The sequence below is a fragment of the Perca flavescens genome, chromosome 17, assembly GCF_004354835.1.
Source record: "Perca flavescens isolate YP-PL-M2 chromosome 17, PFLA_1.0, whole genome shotgun sequence".
In the NCBI taxonomy this organism is placed as follows: domain Eukaryota; kingdom Metazoa; phylum Chordata; class Actinopteri; order Perciformes; family Percidae; genus Perca; species Perca flavescens.
Window position 1 is genome coordinate 26,940,006 of NC_041347.1, and position 25,473 is coordinate 26,965,478.

A 25,473-nucleotide genomic window follows, 5' to 3' on the forward strand; every position below is an offset into this window, starting at 1 on the left:
TTAAACAGCACCGAACAAATGCGGTTCAACAAAATGTAGTTTTATAGTATATAATACATATCTTATCACCCATATATTGGCGTTTTTCCATTACATGGTAGCTGCTCGACTCGCCTCGACTGTACTCGCCTCGACTCGCTGTGCGTCCGTTTTCCATTGCAGATTTTAGTATGGCCTCAGCGTGGCTGGTCGTCATAGCGACTGCCGTGGGCGTGGCTTAGTAGCTTGCTTTCCCATTGACATATCCCCGACGCATTTCCTGGTTCTCCGTCTCCGTAAACAACATGATATCAGAGATAGTTAACGTTTACTGCTCCGGATTTCCCACCGTGGTCACATATATATGACTCTAGAGTCGTTACTCGCTGCGGAGATAATCGCCGTCACTCTCTCACTTCTCCCTCGCTCACTAGCTCCCCACACACACACATACGGCGACTCGACACACACACATCACACATGCACACACCAGCGCACCAGTATAACCATCAGGCCACTTGTATGCTACGGAGAAAGCTCTGCGTGGAGCCTCCGGCAGCAAAAAAACACCGCTGGCTAAACTATTTAAAAATGCCGTCTCTCGCTAGCAATGCAGTGATCAGTGAAGCTTCTTTCCGACCAATCAGCAGCCTGCAGGGTTTCACGTCACCTTCTCGGCTCGCCTCAGCTCGCTTGGAACCTCGACTGAGCAGGTACTAAAAAAAGTACCTGTTAGCACAGGTACCAGGTACTTTTTTTCGTAATGGAAAACCAAAAAAGGCGAGTAGAGGCGAGGCGAGGCGAGTAGGTACCATGTAATGGAAAAGCGCCATATATTACACTGTATCACCCAGTAGTCCATGTGTTGACTTGTGGATTGCAAATTTTTTTTTATTTCATTCCCCAGTGATGTTATAAGGGGGTGAAAAGAAACCTTGGTGAATTTATCTTCTTGATATCCTTTTATTATTTTGTCCTCGCCTTCCCTGTTGTCACCCTCTTCCTTTTTCTAGAGAATCTTACTTTTCAGGATGGGGCTGCAGGTATATATATGGGTAATTCTTCAACTATGGTACTCTTTGAGCTAGACGGTTTCAGAAAATAAAAACATTTCTACAAACAGTTTTTTAATCTCAAGTGGTTTCTCAATATGTCTAGAAACCTTCCCTGAAGTTGGCTGTGATGATTTGTATTGAATAATATATATTTATTACCATTTTTATCTGACAGTCCAAGAAGTCATTTCCATCACATACCAAAACATGTGTTTAAGAGAAAATAATTAAATATCTTCTGTTATAAATATATTTGATTAAATAGCACACACATTTCTATTCAAATTTGTAATTTATTTATTTTTTTGAAATCTAACTGTAAGGATTTTACAATGTTTACACTAAAAAACACCTAATACTAGGTCACTGGAACATTTCATTTACTTATTATAGCTCAAAATCATGTATTTCTCAAAGTGTATACACAAAATGAAATGAAGGGAATGAAATGAAAGGAAATGACATAGATAGGCAACTTCCAATTAAAAACTATTTTTCTACTACTCTATGTGGTGAACCAAAGCAAATCAATAAGTAACAGTATTAGTGAACAAAAACATATCACCAATATTTTTAAATTAAAGGCAATCCAAAAAATAAAAAACATGAATTTGTGTTAAAAATCAACATAATTTCTTCACTGTTTTCTACATGCTGAACTCAGCAAAATAAGTACGAACTAGCGCAAACTAGAGCAAACCCTTTGTCATCATTACCTTAATATAAGTTTAATATAACCAGTTGAATATAATGTTGAATAACAGATAAAATAGGCAATATATTTTGAAATTGTAAACTTATATGCTATATGCCTACGCTGACCCAGAGCAAACACACTGTACTTAAAGGGGTGATAGAATGCAAACCCAATTTTACCTTGTCATAGCTAAAAAACAATAAAATAGGACATACATAGAATCGCAAAATCCCATTGACACCTCGTTGCTCTGCAAATCTCACAATTTGAAACTGCTGCTGAAAACGGGCGAATCTCAACAAAGCTCATAGTTGACATCAACTGCTATTTAATTACTAAATTCACTTCTGAGACTTTTTTATGCTAGAAATCAACTATGTAGAGGTCCAATATTTGCCGTTTTACGAAAATTGATGGCTAATTGCAAATGTTATCCGACTGTGTTGGAGTTCAGCAGGAGCTTAGCAGGAGCTCAGCTGGCTAACGTGACAGCAGCCAGTGCTGCCCTGCCACCCGGCGTGTCCTCCTTCACAGCTCCATATCCGCGCAAAGTCACCGTTTCTGGGTTACTGGACTACCAAATGCCGAGGCCCTGACGGAGCTCCAGGGTCTGCAGCTAGTCACGATCTTTACCCATAGGATTGAAGGGACACTAGCAGCTAACAAAATTACAAAAAAAGCATTAAATTGAAATGGGACACAAGCGTTAGCTTTGTAAGTCCTTAGGGTATCTGTGATATACATGCCGTGACCAAATTCAAACTGTAAATATACAATAGTTATTCCGGCAGCCAGCCAGCTCCGCAGAGCTCTGCGGAGCCCCGAGCCCCGTTAGTCCAGTAACCCACAAACGGCGACTTCCCCTGGGTATGAAGACTGTGGGGAGCTCCTGAAGTCAGACACGTCTTACCAAATTTGCAATTATCCATACACTTTCGTAAAACGGCCCATGTTTGTGCTTTATATAGTTGATTTCTCGCATAAAAAAACTCTGAAGTGAATTTAATATCTAAATAGCAGACAATGTATAAAGTTGCAGTGTCTGAAATATGAGACATGCTGTCTCGTCTCCAATGTATGTGTATGTGGTTCCTCAACCAATCAGCGAGCAACTTATCTAAATACCATATAGCTGTCTTTTCGAATAGAGACATTCCACAGGGATGCATAAGGGCCCAAAGAATAGCACCTGGGACATTTTCAGTCCAACCAATGTTACATACCCTATTAAGAGACCTTAAAGGAATACGCCACGTTTATTGAAATAGGGCTTATCACGGTCTACCCTGGCTGTAGATAGGTGGGCCAATGCATTTTTTGTCTCAGTGCAAGTAATTAGGTTGTTTTTTTGTCTTTTGTTGGCTCACTTTTACTCACAACATGCTAACCGGCAACATAGGATTCCATTCACTACGCTAAGCTAAGAGATTGTGATAAGCCCTATTTCAACAAATGGTGGCGTATCCCTTTAAGGAACAGTGTGAAATAGGCCTACTCTATATAATCACTCTATCACCTTTTTATACGTTACTGTCATGTGTGTTATGTCATAAATCCATGTATTGTCAAACGTAATGATGTGGAATAACAAGTTGAATCTAACTAAATAGACATTGTATTTGCTAAATACTGTATATGTCAAACTTGCATATGGGCCAGAAGTTCAGTTATGTTTTATTTAACTGTTTTTGAATATAAATGTTTTTTTACATTAAAGTTTTAGTATTATAGCCCAAATAATTTGCTGTTTAGCACAAACAATGTCATTTCCACCACAACCTGTCTTTACCACCACAATGAACACCGTGGTGGAAATGACTGTGGTGGAAATGACATTTCCCCACTTTCCCTCTAAAATCTCATGCTATGTTAGCCTGCTAGTATTAGTTTTAAAGTTAGCATTAAATATACACAAATTACACATTATTAAATTAAATGTATCCAGTTATTTTTACGTCCATGTGAAATAGGAGCTGTTTGGAAATGACGACCAATAAACATACTCTCAGTTTTACTCATATTTACCTTGATTTTTCTTCTTTTCATTACCCCCTGTACACAACACCATTTCATCCAGCCATGTGTTCCACTGTGGAGTTTCTGTTGCTATGGTTACTAGGTACACAAACCTTAAACAATGATCCCAGGATTCTATTTTGTACAGTGTGGTGGAAATGACAGTGACCCCAAGGGACAAGGGTTCTACTTATGAAAAATATAAGAAAATGTGAATAAATATCACAATATATATTATGTATAATTGATATAGACACTATTTTACTATTTGTACTTGAAATCTACATTATTTAAGTATTTAATTTAAAATTAAGCGAGGTTGAAGATGCAAAGTCTGGCTTAGGGACAGAGGGAAAACAGTAAAAAACATGCATAAAAGGCCTCATATTATATAATAAAAAGAATAATTGAGCCATGATACATTTTTTATAAGTTACCCTTAGGGTGAGGTAAGTGTGACAAAAACAAAAAAGAAGAAATGTTTTTTAGTTTTTATTACTTTACCCAGGGACATGAAAAGTACCATAGTTAAAGTATAAATAATATATATATATATATATATATATATATATATATATATATATATATATATATATATATATATATATATATATATGGCTGAAGGTGTTTGGAAGTAAATAACCTGGCGTCTTGCTGGCTAGCGGCTGGTTTATCATTGGGTGAAGAAGAAGAAGGAAAAACAGCCCTTCAGATTGACACAATGGCATGCGCTCCGACAGGGGAAGAGGGCATAGAGGCAGGGAGGGAGGCGAAAAAGGAGGAAAGTGAACACAACAAACAGAGGAGAGATAGTCTCAATATCAAGACCCAAATGGGATGGGGAAGGTGAGCGTAAATCCCACCGCCCCAGTTTCCTTTTCTAAAAAACTGCTCTTCTATCCTCCCGTGTTGCTTTTTTAGGATTTTGGGGGCTAAATCCACCAAGGTGGGCACTGATATATCCGAAGAAGCACGAGAGCTGCTGCTAAATTACTACAGCAAAATACTGTAGCTACACTTTCAGAACATTTGCTAAATTTTACACTTCCTGGAACCATGTATTTTATTTCTCCAACAGCATTCTTGGGTGAGGAATGGGATGGTTTAGTATCACAAATGGGATGCTATTCTCCAATTACAGTTAGGGACTTAACGGAGCCAAGGCCCCTCTTTTGGCTCGGCACACTGTCTCATGTCTTAACAAGGCTTTACCCCCGGCCAAATCTTAAATAAAAACCTTCCGAATCTGGCTCCGTACGCCAAACCAGATTGCACTTTGTATGCGTGGGTGTGTAAGCATTTGTGTGTGTCTGTCGTGGATTTGTGTCAGTGCTCATGTTGTGTTACTCGTGTTTTATTTTATTTTTTACATTTCTTCGCCTCTCCCTCTCGCCTCCCTTTAACTCACCACCGTCTTTCCTTATACAGCATATCAATGAAGGCCAGATATGTACTAGGGAAGGAGGGTGTATGTGTGTAGCCGTGCATGGCTGAGCGCACTGTTCAATAGTGTGGAGGCTGGCTGGCTGGGGCCGCAGCTGGCAAACGGCTGCAGCGGAGACTTCGGCTGGGGCTCCGCTATCGCACCCAGTTATCGTTTCCCCCATGAAGGGCTCCCTTATCACCCCAGCCCAGAGAGGTCTCCCTTCTTCTCCCATCCCCGAGACACACTCCTACTCTCCCTCCCCACCCACCCTTCCCCTCCCTTCTCCACCTCCTCCTCCTCCCTCACCCCCCCATCCCCTCCTTTCATATCCACCCAGCGCTCCGTCGTGCAACATTCAACCAAAAGGGAGGGAGAGGGGGCTTCAAAGATTCTCTCTCACACAAACGCACACATAAATATACACACACAAACTCCCTGAGTGTACATGCGTGTGTATGTGCGTGCGTACGCTCAATTTGCCAAAACAGTTTTTCCAGTGTAATTGGGCTTGGGGTACCTGTGTCCATGAGATAGCGCAGCCTCTTCTCCACGCGAGCTGCTCGGGCGTCTATGTGCCTCTGCTCGCTCTCCAGCGCAGACAGCTCCCCAACCACATACTGACTGGTGTCTTTGAACGCCTTCTGTCAACCAGAGGGAGAGAGAGAGAGAGAGTGAGAGAGAAAGAGAGAGAATTGTTATGAGAGAAAAGGAAGAGTAGTGCGATATAGCATTAAACAGAGAGAGAGAAAAAAGAGATGAGACAGAATGAGGGAATAGAGAAATGCAGAAAAGGAATGAAGCAAAATGGTAATGCAGGGATAGAAATATAATAAAATGGAAAAGAATGGAAAGGAAATGACAAGAGAAGATAAAGCAGAGGGAGGAGAGTGAAAATGTAAAAATAGATGTGTAGTGTGTCCACAAATCATTCATAATTCGAGATAACATGAAGAGCTAATGACTAACTGTTGCTCCCTCTTGTTTGGTATTTTTGAATTCCTCTCTCACATCTTCAAATCCACTTTATGGCAATATGAGCAGTAAAGCTTTAATTATCTACTGTGAGTACTGTGAACAAAGACATTAAAATAAATCTTTATTCACACACACAAAACAATCAAGATAACACTTTTAAGGAATTTTCTGATATATTCATTGGTCAAGTTACTAATCAGTAATCAATTTAACAACACAAATGAAACAGAAGCGTGTTCTCCAAGTTCACAGCTCAACCAAAGTAAACTAGGAGTCTATTTCATAAATGAAATGAACACATGCAGATTATTCGAATCACAAAGTAAATACCATAAAATGTTGTAACTCAGACTCACTGCTCAACAAATGGTCAAACAAAAACAATTCAGCAATACTTACACAAATCGCACTGGTTTCTATTTATGAAAATGAGTATCTATGTGCTTAGGCATTAGTTGTATGTGTGGTCCGCTCCTTTCAACTCTTTCACATAAAAATGTGGTGAATGAAGGGCTGGTAATCAAATGTATGATTGGCAAAAGAAGCAACAGCCACAATGAACAGGTTGGATGGAAAGCCACAGGCTTCCTACACGTCATCAAGGTATGACCTTTCCTATAGCTCTCCTGTGCTATCCCTGTATAGAAACCACTCCTGCATCAAAGGCTCTGATCATAGTTGACACCGATGCAGTTAATCCAACGGTGTTGATTAATCAATGATAGATCAATAGTTTACACCCCTAATAGCACTTTGAGCTAGATTACAGTACAGCCTCCACGTCCGTCTCAATGCATTACATTACGACATAATTTGGATTGTTAACTTAATACTGTGAACTTCCTTGGTCAAGATTTGGCACATTCCTGCACAAAACTGCACAGCTCTTTCATTATAAAAACAAATATATATATTGTACATCAATATTTATTTTTATTGTAATTTTTTGCAATTTATGTTTTTTTTTTTTTTTTTTCCTCCTGATTTTTTTTGTTTTCTCTTAATATGTTTATTGTTATCAAACCAAAAATACCAGGGCAAAAATAATAATAAACCCGATTTTAGGTAAATTTTCCAGTTATATCTCATACTGTTGACATCCAATCCTAAACTGCTAACTTTTCAATAGTGGACATCCCTCCCTAGTGTGGTAATTCTTTAGTGTTCATGAACACTTTAATTAAATATACAAAAAGTGCATGTAATTGAAATGAATTCAAACCAAATATTTAGAACCTCTGTGTTTGTCTCACATGACGGGTTTCTAAATGGTTTGAAAAGTTAGAGGTTAAATGTCGCCATAGTCCCTTAAAATAAACCTTACTAACACATACCCACTCTCCCATTTCAGAGAAGTCTTTCTTCCAACTTCTCATACACACGTACACCAGCCACTCCACACACACACACACACACACACACACACCTCTATAACCATGTGCACTTAATACACTCCATTTCTGACCCCTCTTCACCTCTGTCTCCTGACTGCTTGCTATTCTCCAGAGAAACTCCTCAGAGTGAGAAAAATGTTTATTCAAATTCACTACTGAGGATGCATCCGGAAAAATATCTCCATTTTATTGCTGATGCACTTCATTTTTCTTAATGGGAAGGAGAACTAGTGAGCAGGAGAGAGAAAGTTTTTTTTCTTTTTTTTTTCTCATTCCACCCAGGCCAGCACTTTTTCCTGTACTCTTCCCAGTGTGTGAGTGTGTGCCTTTGCGCATGTGGGATTTGTGCGTGTGTGTGTTGATTCCTAGCAGCCTCCTCTTTCCCCTCCCTCCTCCTCCTTGCGCGCTCTCGCTTTATCACCATATTTTTCCTTGGCAAATCAATTTTACACATGATCAGCCCACTCCCCTTGCCGCGCTCGGCCCAGCCGTAATTAAGAGGAGGGAAATTACCATATATATTATATTAATGCAAACATCATTCAGCAGGTAATTCTTGGCTGATCGGGATAATGGAAAGGTTGAACACCCATTAACCCTGGGGCCCAGGCACTGGGAGGAGGGTGTGTGTGTGTGTGTGTGTGTGTGTGTGTGTGTGTGTGTGTGTGTGTGTGACTCTGGTGGAGGGTGCAGGGTCGAGGGTAGGAGAGGGCTGCTTGCAAAGAGAGATTCACCTCATGGTCTCCAGTGGCACACACACTTGCATACACACTCATTGAAATAATAGCACTTTTATACACAAGTTCAAACACAGGCTGAATAGAGTGTAAGTGTGTGTGTACACACACTTGAAGGACACATAGGCAGACAACTTCTTTGTAGACACACACACCTACCTCTAAATGGCAGCTGATATCTACAATTATTATAATTAAAATGTCTGTTAGATCAATACTTGGGTGTCTCTGTGAGAAAGAGGGGTGGGAAAGTGTCTGTGAGGGTGGACAAGGTGAAGCAGAGAAGGGAAATTTAAGCAGAAGAGCTCAGTGATAGATTTATCCAAGACAAGAGAGGATAGACAGAACGAAAGCTGACTAACAGGAAATAAATAAAAGCCAAGTAGGAGCAATTAAGGGATACATCCTACCACCTAACTCCCAATCTTTAACTCCCCTATTTGCTAAGCTCACCACAAAAGCTTCATGAAGCAACATCTGCAGGAAAAGTAGACCAAAAGGAAGCTGGTGGCCATGACCAGAAGCAGAATCAAGGGTAGTTACTTATCACAGTACCAACTCATAGCTTGCTTTTGGGCGGTTTGTATTTTCATGGTATGGATTTTTACATTCTTTCTGCCTTTCCTGTTAGTTTTTGCAAATGGGATGAAGTTCAAGGCATGTAATTAAAACCTTCTGCAAAAACATAAGTATGATTTAGGAGAAAGAAAACGACAAACCTCCTCTTCAAATGGTCTGCGAATATCAAGGTCCGTCGGTGAACCTCTATCCTCCTCAGCCTTCTTCAGATCCTCAGGAACAGACTTCTGCCTCTTCACCTCTGGTGGGATGAAGGAGTGTGAAAGGGGGGAAAAGAAAGTACATACAATGAGATACACATAAGAACTTGAGAGATTTATTTTAGTTGTGTTATTGATATATCATAGCATACAGATGCTTAGAGTGCCAGGTGGTTAGTGGAGTCGGCGAGGCTGGAGTGCCCTTCTGGACCAAAAATAAATAAAGAACTGTAATCACAAGACTTACACTGCTGCCATCACTCTCATGAATCTCAGGTGTGAATTGGATATGTGAGTCAAGTGTTGCTGTGTGCAAACACACCTCCCTGAAAAATGCTGTATGCAGTGTGTGTGTGTGTGTGTTTTTGTGTTGCATTGTCCCCCCACCTGGTCGGCTCTCCACATACTGGCTGAAGGACTTCAGCTGTGTTTTCCTGACTGCAGAATCCTTGTTGAAGACAACTGGGCTACGCAACCTCTCTGTCGCTCTGCGCAGCCGCTCTGCTCGCAATTCCTCAGCGTTATTCTGTCAAACACAAAGAAAATGTGGACAAGTATTGCTTACTGTTGATGCTATGTCACAGGAATATAATAGAGTGCATTCAACAGTGGTTACTTGTAATTACATTGAAGTTGAGGCTACAGTATTCTGGTGTTGCTCTAATATCTAACTAACATATAAGAGAGTTTGGATAATATGCAGCAAGGTAGCACACTGTCAAATCATGATATAAAATAACAGAGGGTGCCATAAATAAATCTAACTGTGATGTAAGGGATAAAAGAATGTACATGTACAGTCATGACATTTTAGTTCTCCTGCCACAGATGATTTGTTTCGTTCTTTCTCAACATGTAGATTTTAGAGATGTTGAGAGATGGGTGAAAGCAACTGATGATCACATGCAACTTCAAGAACTTGCACATAGAGAGTTCAACTCCAAATAATGGCTGTTATAAAAAGATTAAAAGAAAATGAACAGTTAAAAAGCCCCACACGTAAATGGAAGAAGTTTGTTAAACTTGTTGTTAAAAAACAATGTCAGCGATTAGTCTGCTGCCACTTCACATGTTGTCTATTATTTTGTCAGCCTCTACCAGCCACTTGGATCTGCTCTCAGGCTTTTATTAGGCGTTAGTTAGTCGTTTCAGGATTTCACAGTTGCTCTGTGATTATTGTGACCAAAAAAAACATGCACTCCATTAGTGCACCTGTAAAGACGTGTTCGCAAACACACTTACTGACAGCCCATGAGCTAAATCTGGTAGAAGCTGATAGGTTAGCACGCACACACACACACACACACACACACACACACACACACACACACACACACACACACACACACACACACACTCTTCCATTCTCTCTCTCACTCATGAGAGAGACAAAAAGCAGGCAATTAACTTGACTTTCAACAAAACCCTGAGCCAGAAAATATATTCTGATTATGCAAAATGCAAAAAATGCTATTGTTTTCAAAGTGAACATGTGTTAAAAAGCTACACGCTCGCTTCTTCCACTATCAAAAACGTTGTGCAGAAATGCTTTATTACCAGGCCTCCAAATATGCCAAGCCGAGTGGAAAAGAAACCGACTCCGGCTAAGATTGATGTTGTGGTAACGTTAATAAGATGGCGAAACGTGTAATAAAGTCGACAATTAGGGCAAACATGTTCCACTGCTTGAGACGGAGGGAGATAGTCAAGCAGGGTGTGAAAACTAATAGAGACAGTGTGGGCGGGGAACAAACTGTAGACGGGGAGTTGTTAGTTTAGCTTCAGATTATTGACTTTCAAAAACAATGTCAGCAATTAGTCTGTTCTCACTTTGTTTTGACTATTAGTCTGTCAGCTTCTACCAGCTTCTTAAAACCTTATGTCAAGTCAAATGCAGGCAAATTTATTTATGAAGTGGTATATAGAAAATGCCCAATTAAACATTTTAAAATATAACTCCAGAGCTTGGATGTGTGAAAGTGCTACTGTTTGTGTGTAACCCTAACGCAGAAGAGCAGATTTAATTACTGACTGCAGGAAAAGTGACAAAGACAAAACACTGGCAGATGAAAGCCTTCTCTTGGTCTGAATGTTTTTACTTATCTGAATATAACTATATAACTGAACTGAATCTCTACATCTTCCAATGAAAAGTGACAATCACAAAAATGTATTCAGTACCAAATTAAGGTTTGGTTTCCATTGACGTTAAGACTGCAACTTCAAATATTTAACAGTCCAAAGTGACACTTTGTAAAGAAAAGGAATATACAAATATGTAATGTGACGTCTCTCAAAGTTTCTGTCTCTAAGAGATTGCTGGGGCAGAAGTGGCAAAAAGAAATCTTCTTTCTGCGAATATTTTCACATAAACATCTCTTCTTCACTGTGATATCCAACGTGTATTGTTACAGGTTTAGGTTACTGAGTGAATTGGGTGCTCCGGGATGGCGGCACTCAAAAAGCAATCATTTCATAGTGATTAAGCAATCAATGGTGCGGTGGTGTGGCAGTGTATTAATTCAAAATGTCAAATTATATACATAGTTGCCTTTCATTAAAGGAATATAAAGTAAATAGTGTGTACTTTAGGTCACATAGGTAGAGCAAAAAAACAGAGTTTGATTTCCATTCCAGCCACCCACTCAACAAAGTACTCACAGCAGCATAAATTGCTACGGACAGTAGTCCATCAAGTGACTTTGTGATTTTATGAATATTTCATACGTTTGTTTGCTGGAAAAGTATAAAAAACACTAATAATTGGATGTCAAAGGATTTATTGGATTAATGTTGCTGTCACTATCATATTTTCAGGATAACGACTTGTTTTTTTATACATTTTAGTGTGTTGGCTGGTGAACTGTTGATTTAGCAAAAGAGTAAATCCCCGGGGAGACTGATTAGGACACTGAGGCCGTCTACCCAATTATTACTTATTGTTTAACAGTTCTGAATCTGACATGTTCAGTGGACTACAACCAGAGGTTAAACAGCACTGCAGGAAAGTTAAACTGCTGCCACATTACAACCACATACACACACCAATATGATAATGACCAAAGACGACGACGACGACAACACACACACACACACACACACACACACACACACACACACATACACACACACCTCTGCCTCCCTTTTACACTCTGGGACAAGCAGATATTGGGGGTGTCTCTCCCTTTTTACTCGCTTTCTTTCTATCTCTTATCGTTGCTATCATCGCTGTGGCAGTGGTGGAGATTCAGTGCTTTTGGTGCGTGTGAGTCTGTGAATGCAGGGGGCTGCGTGACTAACGATGCAGTCTGCCGAGTGTCGCATGCCCTTATCGTGGGCTACCGAGGCTGCGCATACACACAATCACTAATGAGAGGGTGTGTGTGTGTGTGTGCGTGTGTCTGTGATGTTCCTGCTGGTCGTTCCACCCGCCTGAAGGACTTTTGGGTTGCACAATCCTCCTGGGACAAGACAGTTTAAAAATCATTCAACTTCACATACACAAACATTTTTATATACATGTGCTTTTGATATTATTTTAAACTCAAACATTTGCACCAGTAACAAACTATTTAGTTCTCAATCAAGGATTGTTAAAATTTTCAATTAAATTTTGTTGAGATAGCCAGGTAACGTCTTCAAAAATAGAAGTTAAATGTAATGCATTTATAAAGGGCCTTCATCTTGAGAACATGTGCCTAATGTTCCCCCCACAGATATTCATACTGTAATGGCGATGTGGCTAACATGTAAGGTGCTGATGACCGCTTACTTGGGAAAAGTTTATATTTCACGGTTGTAATCAAATCAGGTAGAACAAGGCACTGAATGCACGCACTTTTGGCTAAGGTGTTTTGGACAGGTCTCAACCAAATGGTGATTTTACTTCTCTAAGGGTCAAGTGGTAACACGCTCACACATACGCACTCTTTTGGCCATAAAGGACTTAGCCTTTTAGCTTTGAACACAAGAGGGTGTTTATGTGAATCAACCATCAAAGACACCCTGTGTTGCCATAAGCACAGAGGGTTTCACTGGTATTCTCACTCACACACACACACCTCATTTCACTTGACATTCAAAATCAATTAAACAGATGTTAAGGCTGGCCGACTACTTGTTGTTGACTCAATATTCACATCAGAAGACAGACACATGCAGCAGCAACAAACCCCCTTCTCCACTTATTAACACACACACACACACACACACACACACACACACACACACACACACACACACACACACACACACACACACACACACACACACACACACACACACACACACACACACACACACACACACACACCTGAAAAGGTCATAGTCAATAGAAGGGAACTGCTACATGTTATGTAGAGCATTATGATGCCAGTGTGTGTCTGGTGGCTTTAGACAGACTCATATGGACACGAGAGGGATAAGCTATGGTCTTACATGAAGTGGCCCACCGACTGATGTTTACACAGGGTCAGCCGGCTGACAACCAGGGTCAATCGGACCTGATTGATTGGACTGACCCTTTGATGGTGTGGAGAGAAGAGGGGAGAGAGAAAAAATAGAACGAGAGAGAGAGCGGTGCACAGAAAGAAAATAAAGATACACAGTGGGTGTTTTCAGATGAGTATATGTGCGTACCTCCAGTCCTTCTGTAGGGCTCACTGGGGAGGTGGAGGAGGTAGTGGGTAAGGATGAGGAGGAGGTGGAGGACGGGGATGAAGGGGAGGTGACTCTTCTTGGGCTGACCTCCACCAGCTTCTTCAGCTTCAGATCCACATGCTTACTGTTTGTACCTGGAGAGAGAAAGAGCAAGAGAGAGATAATGAGTACAAACAGTGCAATACAATGAAGCATAAACAAAGCAGAAAAGTGAACAAAACAAACTACATGACTATCATGACATTTGAAGTGAACTAAAGCACTACGTGTCACATACGGTACACACAAACTACAACGTTCAATTAATACGGGAAAGGGGAGACAACTTAGTTTGCGCACGTGCACGCACACACACACACACACACACACACACACACACACACACACACACACACACACACACACACACACACACACACACAGATAAGGAACATATACACACAAACACATGAGTGGGAAGGGATGATGTGTGAGAAAGATAGAGATCTGGACAGACTAGGGAGCCTTAAGTCCTGTTTGTACTGCGGCGAGATGGTGAGGTACTGAGTGTACATTGATGGGACTATCTCCATGGTAACCACATGGCAAGATGGAGGGAAAAAGAAAACCAGAGAAAGACTGGCAGAGGGAGCATGCCTCATTTTCAAGTGTTTGTTAGGTCATACTTTTTTTTCTCTTCTAGTTTTTTTTATATTTAGTCTATCCCCATCGATAGAAATTGGGTGAAAGAAATATTTAAAAGACACCACAAACAACAGTCTCCAAAATGGAGATTTAGAGTTCCTCGCTGCAGACTTAACCGTATCAAAATCTATCCCAGTGTCTATTATGCTCCTAAATAGCCGCAAGTAAAAGGCAGAACAGGCCTGCACGACGATGGAGATTTGTAATTGTTGTACTTGTGAGCTCTACACTGATACTCATTTGTTTTGATTTTATTTATTTTTTTTTGAGTAATGTTTAACCAATGCATTGCATAACACAATGTTGGGTTTTATACACCATCAGGACCATAGTACGGTCTGTTGTATGGTATTGTACCATATATGGTGTTTGTACGTGCTGTCTGTGTTTACTATGGCTGCTGCATGGGTTAAGTGCCCAAGACAAATTTCCCACGATGTGGCACAATAAAGTTAATCTTGAATCTTGACCGTGAAGTTAAATGCCTATCTAAAACTGCTTCAGCAAAACATGAACATCATAATCTTCCTAAAACTAGAGTTTATTCCAGGGCTGTTATTTTAGACTTCATTAGTTTTAGTTAGGTGTAACTAATAGCCTGGTAACGGAGTGTATTTTCACCTTTTCAGTTTTCAATGACATCTTTATATTCTGTATTCAAATCAACATTTACTACCATATGATTTTGTGTTAGAACCATAACCAACTTTGAACAAAATTTTTATTTCTTGTTGTCTTGTTTGTCTTCAAATAAGATCTGATGATCAACTTTTACAAGCCAAAGATGTTTTCACATTAATGCTGAAATAGTCTTCTCCTTTATAGAACCTTTTACATTAATTTACCCAAAAACTAACTTGCAATTCGGTAGCTAACTCCCTCCATCTGTCAAACCTTACCTCCTCCGTCCCTTTAACTCTATTCATCCCTAACTTGTTCTCTCTATTCATTCTCCTTGTCCTTTCCTCCCTGCTCCCCCAGTCACTCTCTCTCTCTCTGCCTTCCAGTTCCAGCTGTATTTTCTAGGGAATGGTAACCACAGCTTCCCTGCCAGGCCAAACCACTGCACTGAAGAAGATGAAAGAACAGGAGGGCAACCGTTTCATGTGTCACCTCCCTCCGTCACACACACACACATACACACACACACACACACACACACACACGCACATACAGATGCCCAACATAGACTCTTGAACTTTGTCACAAACACAAGCACATGGAACAACCTGGGCTGCAGGAAAGTGATGACAAAAACTGTACATTTAGGAGAGAAACATTTACAGGATGAAGTGTGCTATCAGCTACTTTAGGGTTACAATCACCACCATCCATTTCTTTCAAGACTACATAAATATTTGCACCAACAAAGAACAAAAAAGAGAAACACACAAACGGGTAAGAGAAAAACAAATGCAGAGATACTGCACTTCAAAGCTGGATGAAGCATTTGTCGGTCTTCATGTTTGTTTCTTGTGGTCCTTCATTGTACTCTCACCTATCTCACATCGGCAGGATATTGAGGAAGCAAATAAAATAAATGAAATACGAAACAAAGTAATTAGTTTACCTCTGAAGATTTGACCAAATGCTTTACTGAAGATATGATTTTATTTTTGTCTAGGGAGCACTTTTGAGAGTTTATTAATTACTACTTAAAGAAGTTTCTAATGAAAGAAAATACAAAAAAACAACAATATGGCAGCAGAGTATAATATAAGTTAGTTCCTCCTGCGTGAAGCACTGATGAGTAAGGAGCCAATAGGATGCAGGAGTCAGAGGGGCAAGTAAATAGTGGATAAGTCATGACAAAGCACTGAAAGATAGACGGCAAGTAGCAGAATAAGCTACAGTGTGAGTGTAAGTAAAAAAGTGAATAAGCGACTGGGTTAAGTTTAGATCAGACTGCTGCCAGCCTGTTCAAATTTTGATGTGGGCAGTTTACGTTGGGGTATGTACAGTATATGAGAACTGACCCCTGAATATGTAGGAAAAACACAAAGAAGGTCCATGCAGGTAAAGGAGTTAGATAGAAAAATGTACAAACAAGCATGCAGCCCCACACAGCTTCAGCCAGTGATTTTACCCAGAGAAGTTAGCTCAGAGCCGGGGTTAGTAAGCTCCAGGGGTACGTGGGTGCTGGAGGTGGCTGGACGAGGGGCCTCCAGCGGCAGTGGGTTAGTAACCAGCGCAGATGCAGATGGGGCAGCAACAGTATCATCATCATCATCATCATCATCATCATCATCATCACCACCACCAAAATGGACCTGCTCTTCCTCAGCCCTCCCCTCTTCCTCATCCTCACCCCTTTCACCATCAACATCATCATCCTCACGATGACCTCTCACTCCATCCGAAACATCTGTGGGTACGGAGGCGAGGAAATATATAAGGGAGTGAATCAGGGAGACAGGGAAGAAAAAGAGAGGAGAAGTAAAAGGACAGGTGTTAAAAGCATGAAAAGGCCAAAATGAAGCCAGAGAGGAGTGCAGAAAAAGAATATTGGTTAGTTTGTGTAAAAACAGTAATCTGTGGTTAAAGTACATGTTAAGTGACCCGATTCAATAGTCCTTGTCTTAAACGTATAATCCACCATAACATGTCTTCGCCCCTTAAGAATTCCAGTACACTTGATGGGACGATGACACTCGTTCTGTTTGCAAATAGATTATCACCATAATATTTAGTGCACTTGTTATAACTAGGGCACTTAGTGTGTCTAGGCAGGAAATTGCATGTATGTGTGTGCAACTAACTAATACATCTAATATACAGTATATCCAAATTCCTGGTATGAATAGGCAACAGACTCTACCTGAGAGACAAGGAGGGAATTTGACTGATTGGTGTCTGTCTGTCAATGGGTTCATGTGCACCAGCGCACAAATATCTGACACACAAAGTGAAACCAAGACCTCTGTTGAATTCCCCTCATTCAAAGATCTGTTGGCTGCCTTTCTTGTTCCAGATAAAAGACGTAGGGCAAACAAAAACCACAAAAACACGAAAGCACATATTCCATTAAGTCTCCTGAGGGGCTCAATAGAAACAACAGTGTCTCCACATTAGAAACAAAAGAAAAAAAACATGTTGGAAGAAATTCTAATGGAAACCTGAGCAGCTCTAGCTGCATGGATAACCCACCATGGATTAAAACAAAACAATCAGTCAACAGCGTCTGACATTGCAAGCTCCCTCCTCTGCTATTTACTACTGGTGGGTAGAGGCCGAGAACAAAGAGAGAGAGAAAAAAAACAGCATTTCCTGTTTTTTTTTTCCTTTTCTAATTTGCTAGCTGCGATGCGAAACGTACTCGCAAGTGCTGTTCCTGCGTGGCTGGCTGGGGCCTAATTAATGGGAGGCCATGGTGATGGAGTTTGGAAAGTTTCTTTGCGGGCAGACACTTGGAGGGGGCAGCATGAGCTGCATTAAAGGACCGTGAATGGTGTTGAGGGGAAAGAGGGAGAAAGACAGAGAGAGAGAGAGAGAGAGAGAGAGAGAGAGAGAGAGAGAGAGAGAGAGAGAGAGAGAGAGAGAGAGAGAGAGTGAGTGGGGGCTAGGATTAGCCGTTCTGCTCGGCAGGCCTTGTGTATCACAGCCAACAGCATTTCTCTCGTCTCCTCACCTCCTCCTCCTCCTCTCGTTTCATTCTTTCCTCCAACTCCATTTTTAATGAGATCAACAATTAGTCCAATTCAGAAAAGCTGAAAGAGCAAATAAATCAAGTTCTACCCTTCCTCTGCCTCGCTGTCTTTCTTCTGTTGTTTTACCTAACAAGTAGGGCTGCAGCTATCGATCATTTTAGTCATCGAGTATTCTACCGATTATTCCATCGATTAATCGGATAAGAAATACAGTTTGGTTTAATTTTCTGAAAAAACTAAATTTGTATTGCCTACATTGCTTACAATATCATCTCTCAAAAAACTAAACATATAAAGTGCATTTAAGTGCCATATTACATTGTTTTTAAAGAAAACATTTTCGGAAATGTCAAAATAAGGCACACATTAAGATTCTGCAACTTAACTTTCAGAACTAGAAGTTTCAACCTGAGACTGATCTGTATATAGGCCTATATGTAAATATTAGTTATACTCAACCTATTTTCATTTATATATTTGATTACAATGTCACACAGCTCTGTTACACTTAGGCTAGTAGATCATTGATTTTGTTTCTCCGTGAAGAGAGAGAGTGAGAGAAAATGGTGCGCAACAGTCAGCTGTTTTTCCGAAGGGATGGTCAACAAATCGGCTCTCTAGATCAAACTGTGGTCACCACTACGTATTTTCTTGTCTTTGTTTTTGGTAGTTGTTGTGTGTGGTGTAGTTTCATTGTCCATACCACTCTGTGATTTAATTTTGTCGGGTCCACTTCCTGGTATGGAGGATTAAGTTAGACTCCATGTTTTCTGTTGAGATGCTGAAGCACTGAAGTTGTGCTATTACTGTGGTAAGCTAGTTCCATTTTGCAGTAGACACACTGTACAGAGTTTTTTTTTTAATTACTGAATCCAAACTTTGGACACTTTGTCGTTCTCTCCAGCCTGTCTCTTCTCTTAGTCCCTCACTATTTACGTCAGTCTTCATGGCATGTGTCGCCAGCAGCGTCAGCCTGGTGTGCGACAGTAATAATCATCCGTGCGGAAACACTGAGTGATACGACGTTGGTAACATTGATTAAACAAAGCTTCGAGGCAAATCATTTTGCATCAAGGATTTTTAGTAATCGAATTATTCGAGTTGCTCGAGGAATCCTTTCAGCCCTACTAACAAGTCGCTGATCTCACTTCTTGTTGTTTAGGGTTATACGTTTTGGTTTGCTCATCCCAGGAACCCACCGCCACTCTCCGGCTACCGTTTCTTCTAACCTTCCTACTTTTCCTTCTTCCTTTCTGTCTATATCTGTTGATTTGAAAAAATAGCTTTTTTGATAATTGATTAATCCTTTGAGTAATTTGTTAAGCAAAAATTTTAATCTAGAAAAAAACATCTGGTTCCAGCTGCTGAATTGCGCGGATTTTCTGCTTTTCGTTTCATATCATATATCATAAAGTAAATTGAGAATTTTAGCATTTTTGACTGTAACACTGACATTTTAAGACATCTCCTTGGAAAGTGTGATTTGTTTGGGGGGTGGGCTTTTTCACTTTTTTCATGCATTTTAAAGACCAAAAGATTAATCGAAAAAAGAATTAACAGATTAATCGATAATTAAAATAATCGCCTCACTTGTTCATCCTCTCCATCGCTCCTCTCTCAAACAAAAAGAGGCCATGTCTCAATGTTCGGCAGCCCTTCCATTTGTTCATATCAAAAGGCCTCATCGCTTCTTCTCCTTGATCACAATTACAGTACTCATATTGCTTTTTAAACCCTTCATCACCTTCTACACTCTCACCTTTAATTTGCATGCAGTGCATCCGGTCTACGTGAACAGAACAACAAAAAGAAGGGTGAAATGTGGAGGAATCTGAAACAAATGACTAGACAGTCCTAATAACGGTCATTACTATAATAACCCCAATTTCAAGGAAATGGAAATCAGTGGGAAATGAACATGGCAGCATTTGCTACCCCTGCAAGACATTATTAGAAGTGTTTGGTATTTTGAGTATAATTTGGTCGCACAATGTGTTGTGTTGATTAACAATTACTTTGCGAACGAGACGAGGGAGGAGTCGCAGGGTAAATTGCTGTTCTGAATATGAGGAAGGTGCCTTTTAGACCCGTGGCCATTGTGAAATGGCATTTTGTTTTTCTCTGAGGATTAGGCGGAACCCCTTTAGAGAGCATAATGGAAATGTGAGTCGTAGCATGTGTGGATGAAGTGAGTGTATGTCAACATCAGTGTGACTTTTCTTCTGTATTATTGTTAATGAGAATTTGTGGGATTTACGATCATTAGCAAATGTATGTGTTAATATAAGGCATTTTTACTAAACTCTAAAAGTACTTTCATGAGGATAAATAAAGTTTTAAAGTGCCCATATAATAAAAAAAACACTTTTTTTGGGGATTTGGGGTGTTATTTTGTGTCTCTGGTGCTTCCACATGCATACAAACTTTGAAAAAAAATCCATCCATGCTGTTTTGAGTGAGATATGGTTTCTGAATGTGTCCTGCCTTCAGTCTCCGGGTGAGCTGTTCAAAATCGGCACGGCTTGTGTCGTCACAAGCCGAAACGAGCAAGCTAGCCGCAACCGTTAGCTCGTAGCGTTAGCATGCTAGCATGCTACCTCGTTCTCAATAGCAAAGCACTGCTACAACACACACAAGTTCACCATAATCTACAAAAGAACTACTTACATGTGCGCCCTCATTTAGAAGTCTCCCAGCTAATCCTGCCTTGTAACTGACCAAAGTTGGAGAAACAGGCTTTCTTTTACTGTCTATGGAGCTAGCTAGCTGACATGATCTACATCTGAGCTACTGCGCATGTGCGAATGCAATCAAAGATAGTACAGAAGAAGAAGAAGAAAAGAGGTCTCACTCTGTAGCTAAAACAGAGACCAGGTGAAAAGAGGATCTGCAGCAGTGACAGTACAACAAAAATATGTTGTTTTTTTTTTAAATTAAACCATGTAAACCTATTCTGGTACAACCTTAAAATACAATTATGAACCTGAAAATGAGTATAATATGGGCGCTTTAACAAAAATGCTATGTGTCCATAAAGTGTTTGTTTGCTGTGTGTGTGTGTGTGTGTGTGTGTGTGTGTGTGTGTGTGTTTAGGTGTGTGCTGACCTCCAGCAGGGCTAGCCTTGTTGGCCTTGCCTCTCTCACTGCTGGTTGGATCCAGCAGGCTCATGTCAGACATCTTGACTCCAGATCGAGCCTCAGCTATCAGCTGCCTGGCTCGCTCTCTCAGCTGTCTCCGCCGTTCTGCATCCCGCTCCTGCACACACAAATATAAAAATAAAACAAACATGAACATTTCAGTTACTCTTGTACAGGTAAATGTCCAGAGAAGAAATCATAAAGAATGAAATCCCTACTACAATCTATAATGGTTGATTAAATATGTATAAAAATATTAACACATTGAAATAACAGCTGTAGCCTTCTAACTCCAGCCAACCTTCATTTTCACAAACTACTTGATACAAATACTGAAGGTCCTGATTCTAAATTACAAACTTGATAAGCTTAAATGATTGATATTGTACGGATGAAAGATAAATAGGGAGAATATGACTCATGAAACTGACATGTTGCGATCCGCTGGAGAGAAGACCTATCACTCTGGAGTTGTTTCTTGGAGTTGATGGAACTCCAGAAACACTCAGTCCAATACAGTGGTGTTACAGAGGGATGCTTCTTTTTACCTCATAAATAATCTTTGGCATAGTACAGACATCGGCTGGAAGATAGCTGACAAACCAGACAACAGCCAAGTTTTATTTATATAATAAGAGCAGCGCTGCAATACTAGCAGGTAGAGGTGGACAAAACAGTTAAGTTCAGTAAAGAAAGGATTGATAACAATCCATTAAAATATGCCCTGATCCTTAACGATGATACAATTTCATGTTATTATTAATTTAATGTTATTGCATTATGACTACTTTATGAATGCACACTGTAGATAGATAACACAAACACACACACAAAACGTAATCAAACCTTCCCAGACACACCGACTACTACAAAATACATAAGATCTTCTGCTATTATAATGGATGTACACATCTTATTGCATTATGGTGATAGGAGTATATAGATAAACACACACACACACACACACACACACAAACACACACACACACACTATAACTTGGCACTCGAAATACAGTATTGAGCCGTCACCATCAGAGTAATGGCAGAAATGCCATTTTCCGGCCAATCCAATCTGATCCTACTGATAGCACAGACCACCACACACACATACAGAGCAAACCTTGATGATGGCAACTGACAAACACTTAACTGATGACGACCAAACCAAGCACACACTCAATGCACAGGCCCTAAGTACGTATGGTAACCAGGCATAAATACACAAATATCCAAGACAGGTCATTTTGATAAGACTGTCATTTACAGACAAATATGAGACACAAAAAAGGTTTAAAAAAACATAATTCAAAGTTGCTCTAAAAGGCAGATTACGTTATAAGAGAGCATACTGATTCAAAAAGGCTGTTCAGTCGTGATATTTCTAAGACTGTAGTTGTTGCAGCCAAAGAGAAATTCACTGCAGAAGTCAATTCTGGATGAGACAACGGTGAAACATACAGTTTTGAATCCTGCCTGCATGATTTAAGTCTCTGTGAAAAAAACACAGAGTTTTAGAAGTAAAGAGGCACACAATCTCCATCTTGCACAAACTCGTCTCTCACAGCTCAACCTAAGCACAAACAACTACACACTCTAAAACTCCACCTTGCTCCCCCTTCTCCCAAACATACACAACCACATATGACCCAAGGGAGAGTGAAGCTGCATTTCTCTGTCACTGTTCTCCCTCCCTGTGGTTTCCTGTTAATCAGGCTTTTCCATATTGAGGCAGGGGTTTTAGGGCTGGCCTATTGAAGCCGCCCATTTATCCATTAACAAAACAAGCAGCGCCCGCTAATGAGCTACATCTCTCCATTTCCATGTCAATTGTTTGTTTGTAGCCATTGTTAGGCTGGGACAATGGGGCTATATTGTAAATGACAGCAACCCTAATGCACTGTGTGTGTGTGTGTGTGTGTGTGTGTGTGTGTGTGTGTGTGTGTGTGTGTGTGAAAGAGAGAGCCCAAGGGGGTGCCCACAGGGAGAAGGGAACACACCTTAGAGAGAGACTGATAAAGAGAGAGAGAGAGAGGGAGAGACAGACAGAAAGATAAAGAGTGTGTAGGGGACCGAGAGGAAAACGGGTGTTGACACTGCTTGTAGAAAAGTATTGTGTGTCAAAGCATCACAACACTTATTTCCCAGCTCTCATTCAGCACAATTCCAGGCAACAAAGGACAGAATTATTATCTGAAAGAAAATGGGAGTTGGTATCCTTAAACTTTTTTTTCTGTTTAGCACTTTTCAAAACCCAAGTTACTTTACCAAACAAAACCAAATACACCGATAAAAAAAAAAAGACAAAATCAACCTATAAGTTATAACAACTAAATCTTGGACATTCAACGGTAAAGTCAAGCGTCACAACTAGATTACCTGTGGCATGCTTGACATCGACAAAGAGAGAGCTCCAATGCTCAATTTTAGGTGGCTGACAGAACTTTGAAGGCCAAATAAATTGATTACTTTGATTCATTTCGCTGTTGGCCTAACGTTAACATCCAATAAAAATGCTAAAATATGAGAACAGCATTTTATATATATATATATATATATATTATTGGTAACCAATAATTTATATAAAATTATGGTCTCTACAGGTAATCTAGTTGTGATTAGTTTTAATCAATAATATAGCAATATATTATGCTTGCTGTGTTGTCTTCTTCCAATACTTCTTTCCATCCTCACTTCCTTCTTTCTCACTATGTTTGCAGTTGTCTCCCTGCTTTTATAAATGCAATATGATAACCAGTAATGTCACTGATGGCCTTGCGGCTATGGACTAGTTCTGATATCCAATCTGGCCTTTACAGATATGGATACAACTACCAATTTAAGTGTGCCTGTGTGCTGTATGTATATACACACATTCAGCTCGGGCCCCAACACACTCCAAAACATCCCACTGCATTATTGTTGACGGCCATTTTGGGGACACGAAATTGACTTTGCCTATCCAGAGGCTAGGATTAACGCTATAGAAAAATGCATCTGACTAGCGCCTAGCTCGGTCAGCTACAGAGCCGCTGATTAGAAAATATGAGAATGTGTTTGGAAGGAGAGACGAGGAATGGAGGGGAGAGAGGCTTTTTGTTGTGTAAAGGACAATGTGACATGATCTAGGATCAAATCTTTCTCTAGCTAAATATACTTGTGTGTGATTTTAAAATTGTTAAAACTGGAATATGTGTCCTTTGTAGATGTATCATAAAAGGCATAACCGATTCAACTAGAGGAATTGAAATGATAACTTGAGGCGGAACAAATGTTAATTTGGTTTTTGATCATCAAACAAAAAACACTTTGTGCACAAAAAGCTCAGACACCTAAGTAATAAACCGTGAATGCAAAGAGTTGGACAGAATGCAGAGACAGCGCCCACAGGGACATTACTTCCATACGGCATTTTAGGTACTTTAAAATTCCATCTCTTTTTTCGGACCTATTGAGATTTTATGTCTGTTACCGACACGGACATCCCAATTACAACTTTGTTCTGTAGGAACACGATATATCCGAATTTTCTTAGCTCATAGGGGAGACTTGTTGACCAAGTGGTGATGAAATGCCATCTAGTGGACATTACGCTAAAACAAATTGATGACTACGCTCACTATTTCCATCTTGGAAAGTGGCGATGGATATTATACGTAAAAACACAGGCATCCCTTTTTTTTTGGCAGCACAGCACACCCACAACCAGCGGATGTAAAAGCCATGGGGACACAACTTTGAAGAAAAAAAGAAAAGCAGAACGCACAAACCCAACCAGCCGCGTCGTTACATGATCAAAGCCAGGAGGAGAGAAAGCTTGTCAGCTGGTGGTCAGTGGGTCGCACTGCTTCAAGAATGAAGACTCAAGAGGAGAAGAAACTTTTCTTTTTTAAAACGGCGACAGCAAGAACAATCGGGTACTGTGTCTTCCATTGACTGCTGGGAACCTCCAGGGGAAGAGAGGCTAAACGCTTGAGTGCGAAGCTGAGACAGAGGGCTCCTCTGTGGGCTTGGCGTCGGGTGAGGACCCCTCTCTGCTCTGGAAGCTCTCTTTGAGCAGGGGGAGCAGGTTGTCGCCTTGGTTGCTCTTTTCTGGGCGAGGAGAAAGGGGGAGGGAGGGCACGCACCACTGGTCATGTACAGAGACCTGGCGTGGGCACAGAGTGATGCCACATAAACACACACACACAGGGATACACACACAATCACTATCTAAAAGGGTTTGCCAACCTCCCAGATAGCCAGCCAGTCTGGCAGCCAGTCATGCAGTTCCAGACATTTGTCATGACA

The 25,473-nt window shown here is 40.4% G+C and overlaps 1 protein-coding gene across 5 annotated transcripts in view; it reads right to left on the bottom strand.

The window, feature by feature from the left end:
- ehbp1 (EH domain binding protein 1) overlaps positions 1-25,473 on the bottom strand; it is a 162,239-nt gene that overhangs the window by 32,571 nt on the left and 104,195 nt on the right. For 2 of the 5 annotated variants that reach the window (XM_028603153.1, XM_028603150.1), the window contains exons 16-21: positions 21,154-21,304; positions 16,488-16,766; positions 13,697-13,851; positions 9,446-9,584; positions 8,999-9,099; positions 5,691-5,814 (exon numbers count right to left, since the gene is read on the bottom strand). In XM_028603153.1, the coding sequence (XP_028458954.1) occupies positions 5,691-5,814; positions 8,999-9,099; positions 9,446-9,584; positions 13,697-13,851; positions 16,488-16,766; positions 21,154-21,304 (949 nt within the window). The remainder of the gene's footprint in view (positions 1-5,690; positions 5,815-8,998; positions 9,100-9,445; positions 9,585-13,696; positions 13,852-16,487; positions 16,767-21,153; positions 21,305-25,473) is intronic. The other 3 variants (XM_028603154.1, XM_028603151.1, XM_028603155.1) reach the window with 3 other exon arrangements.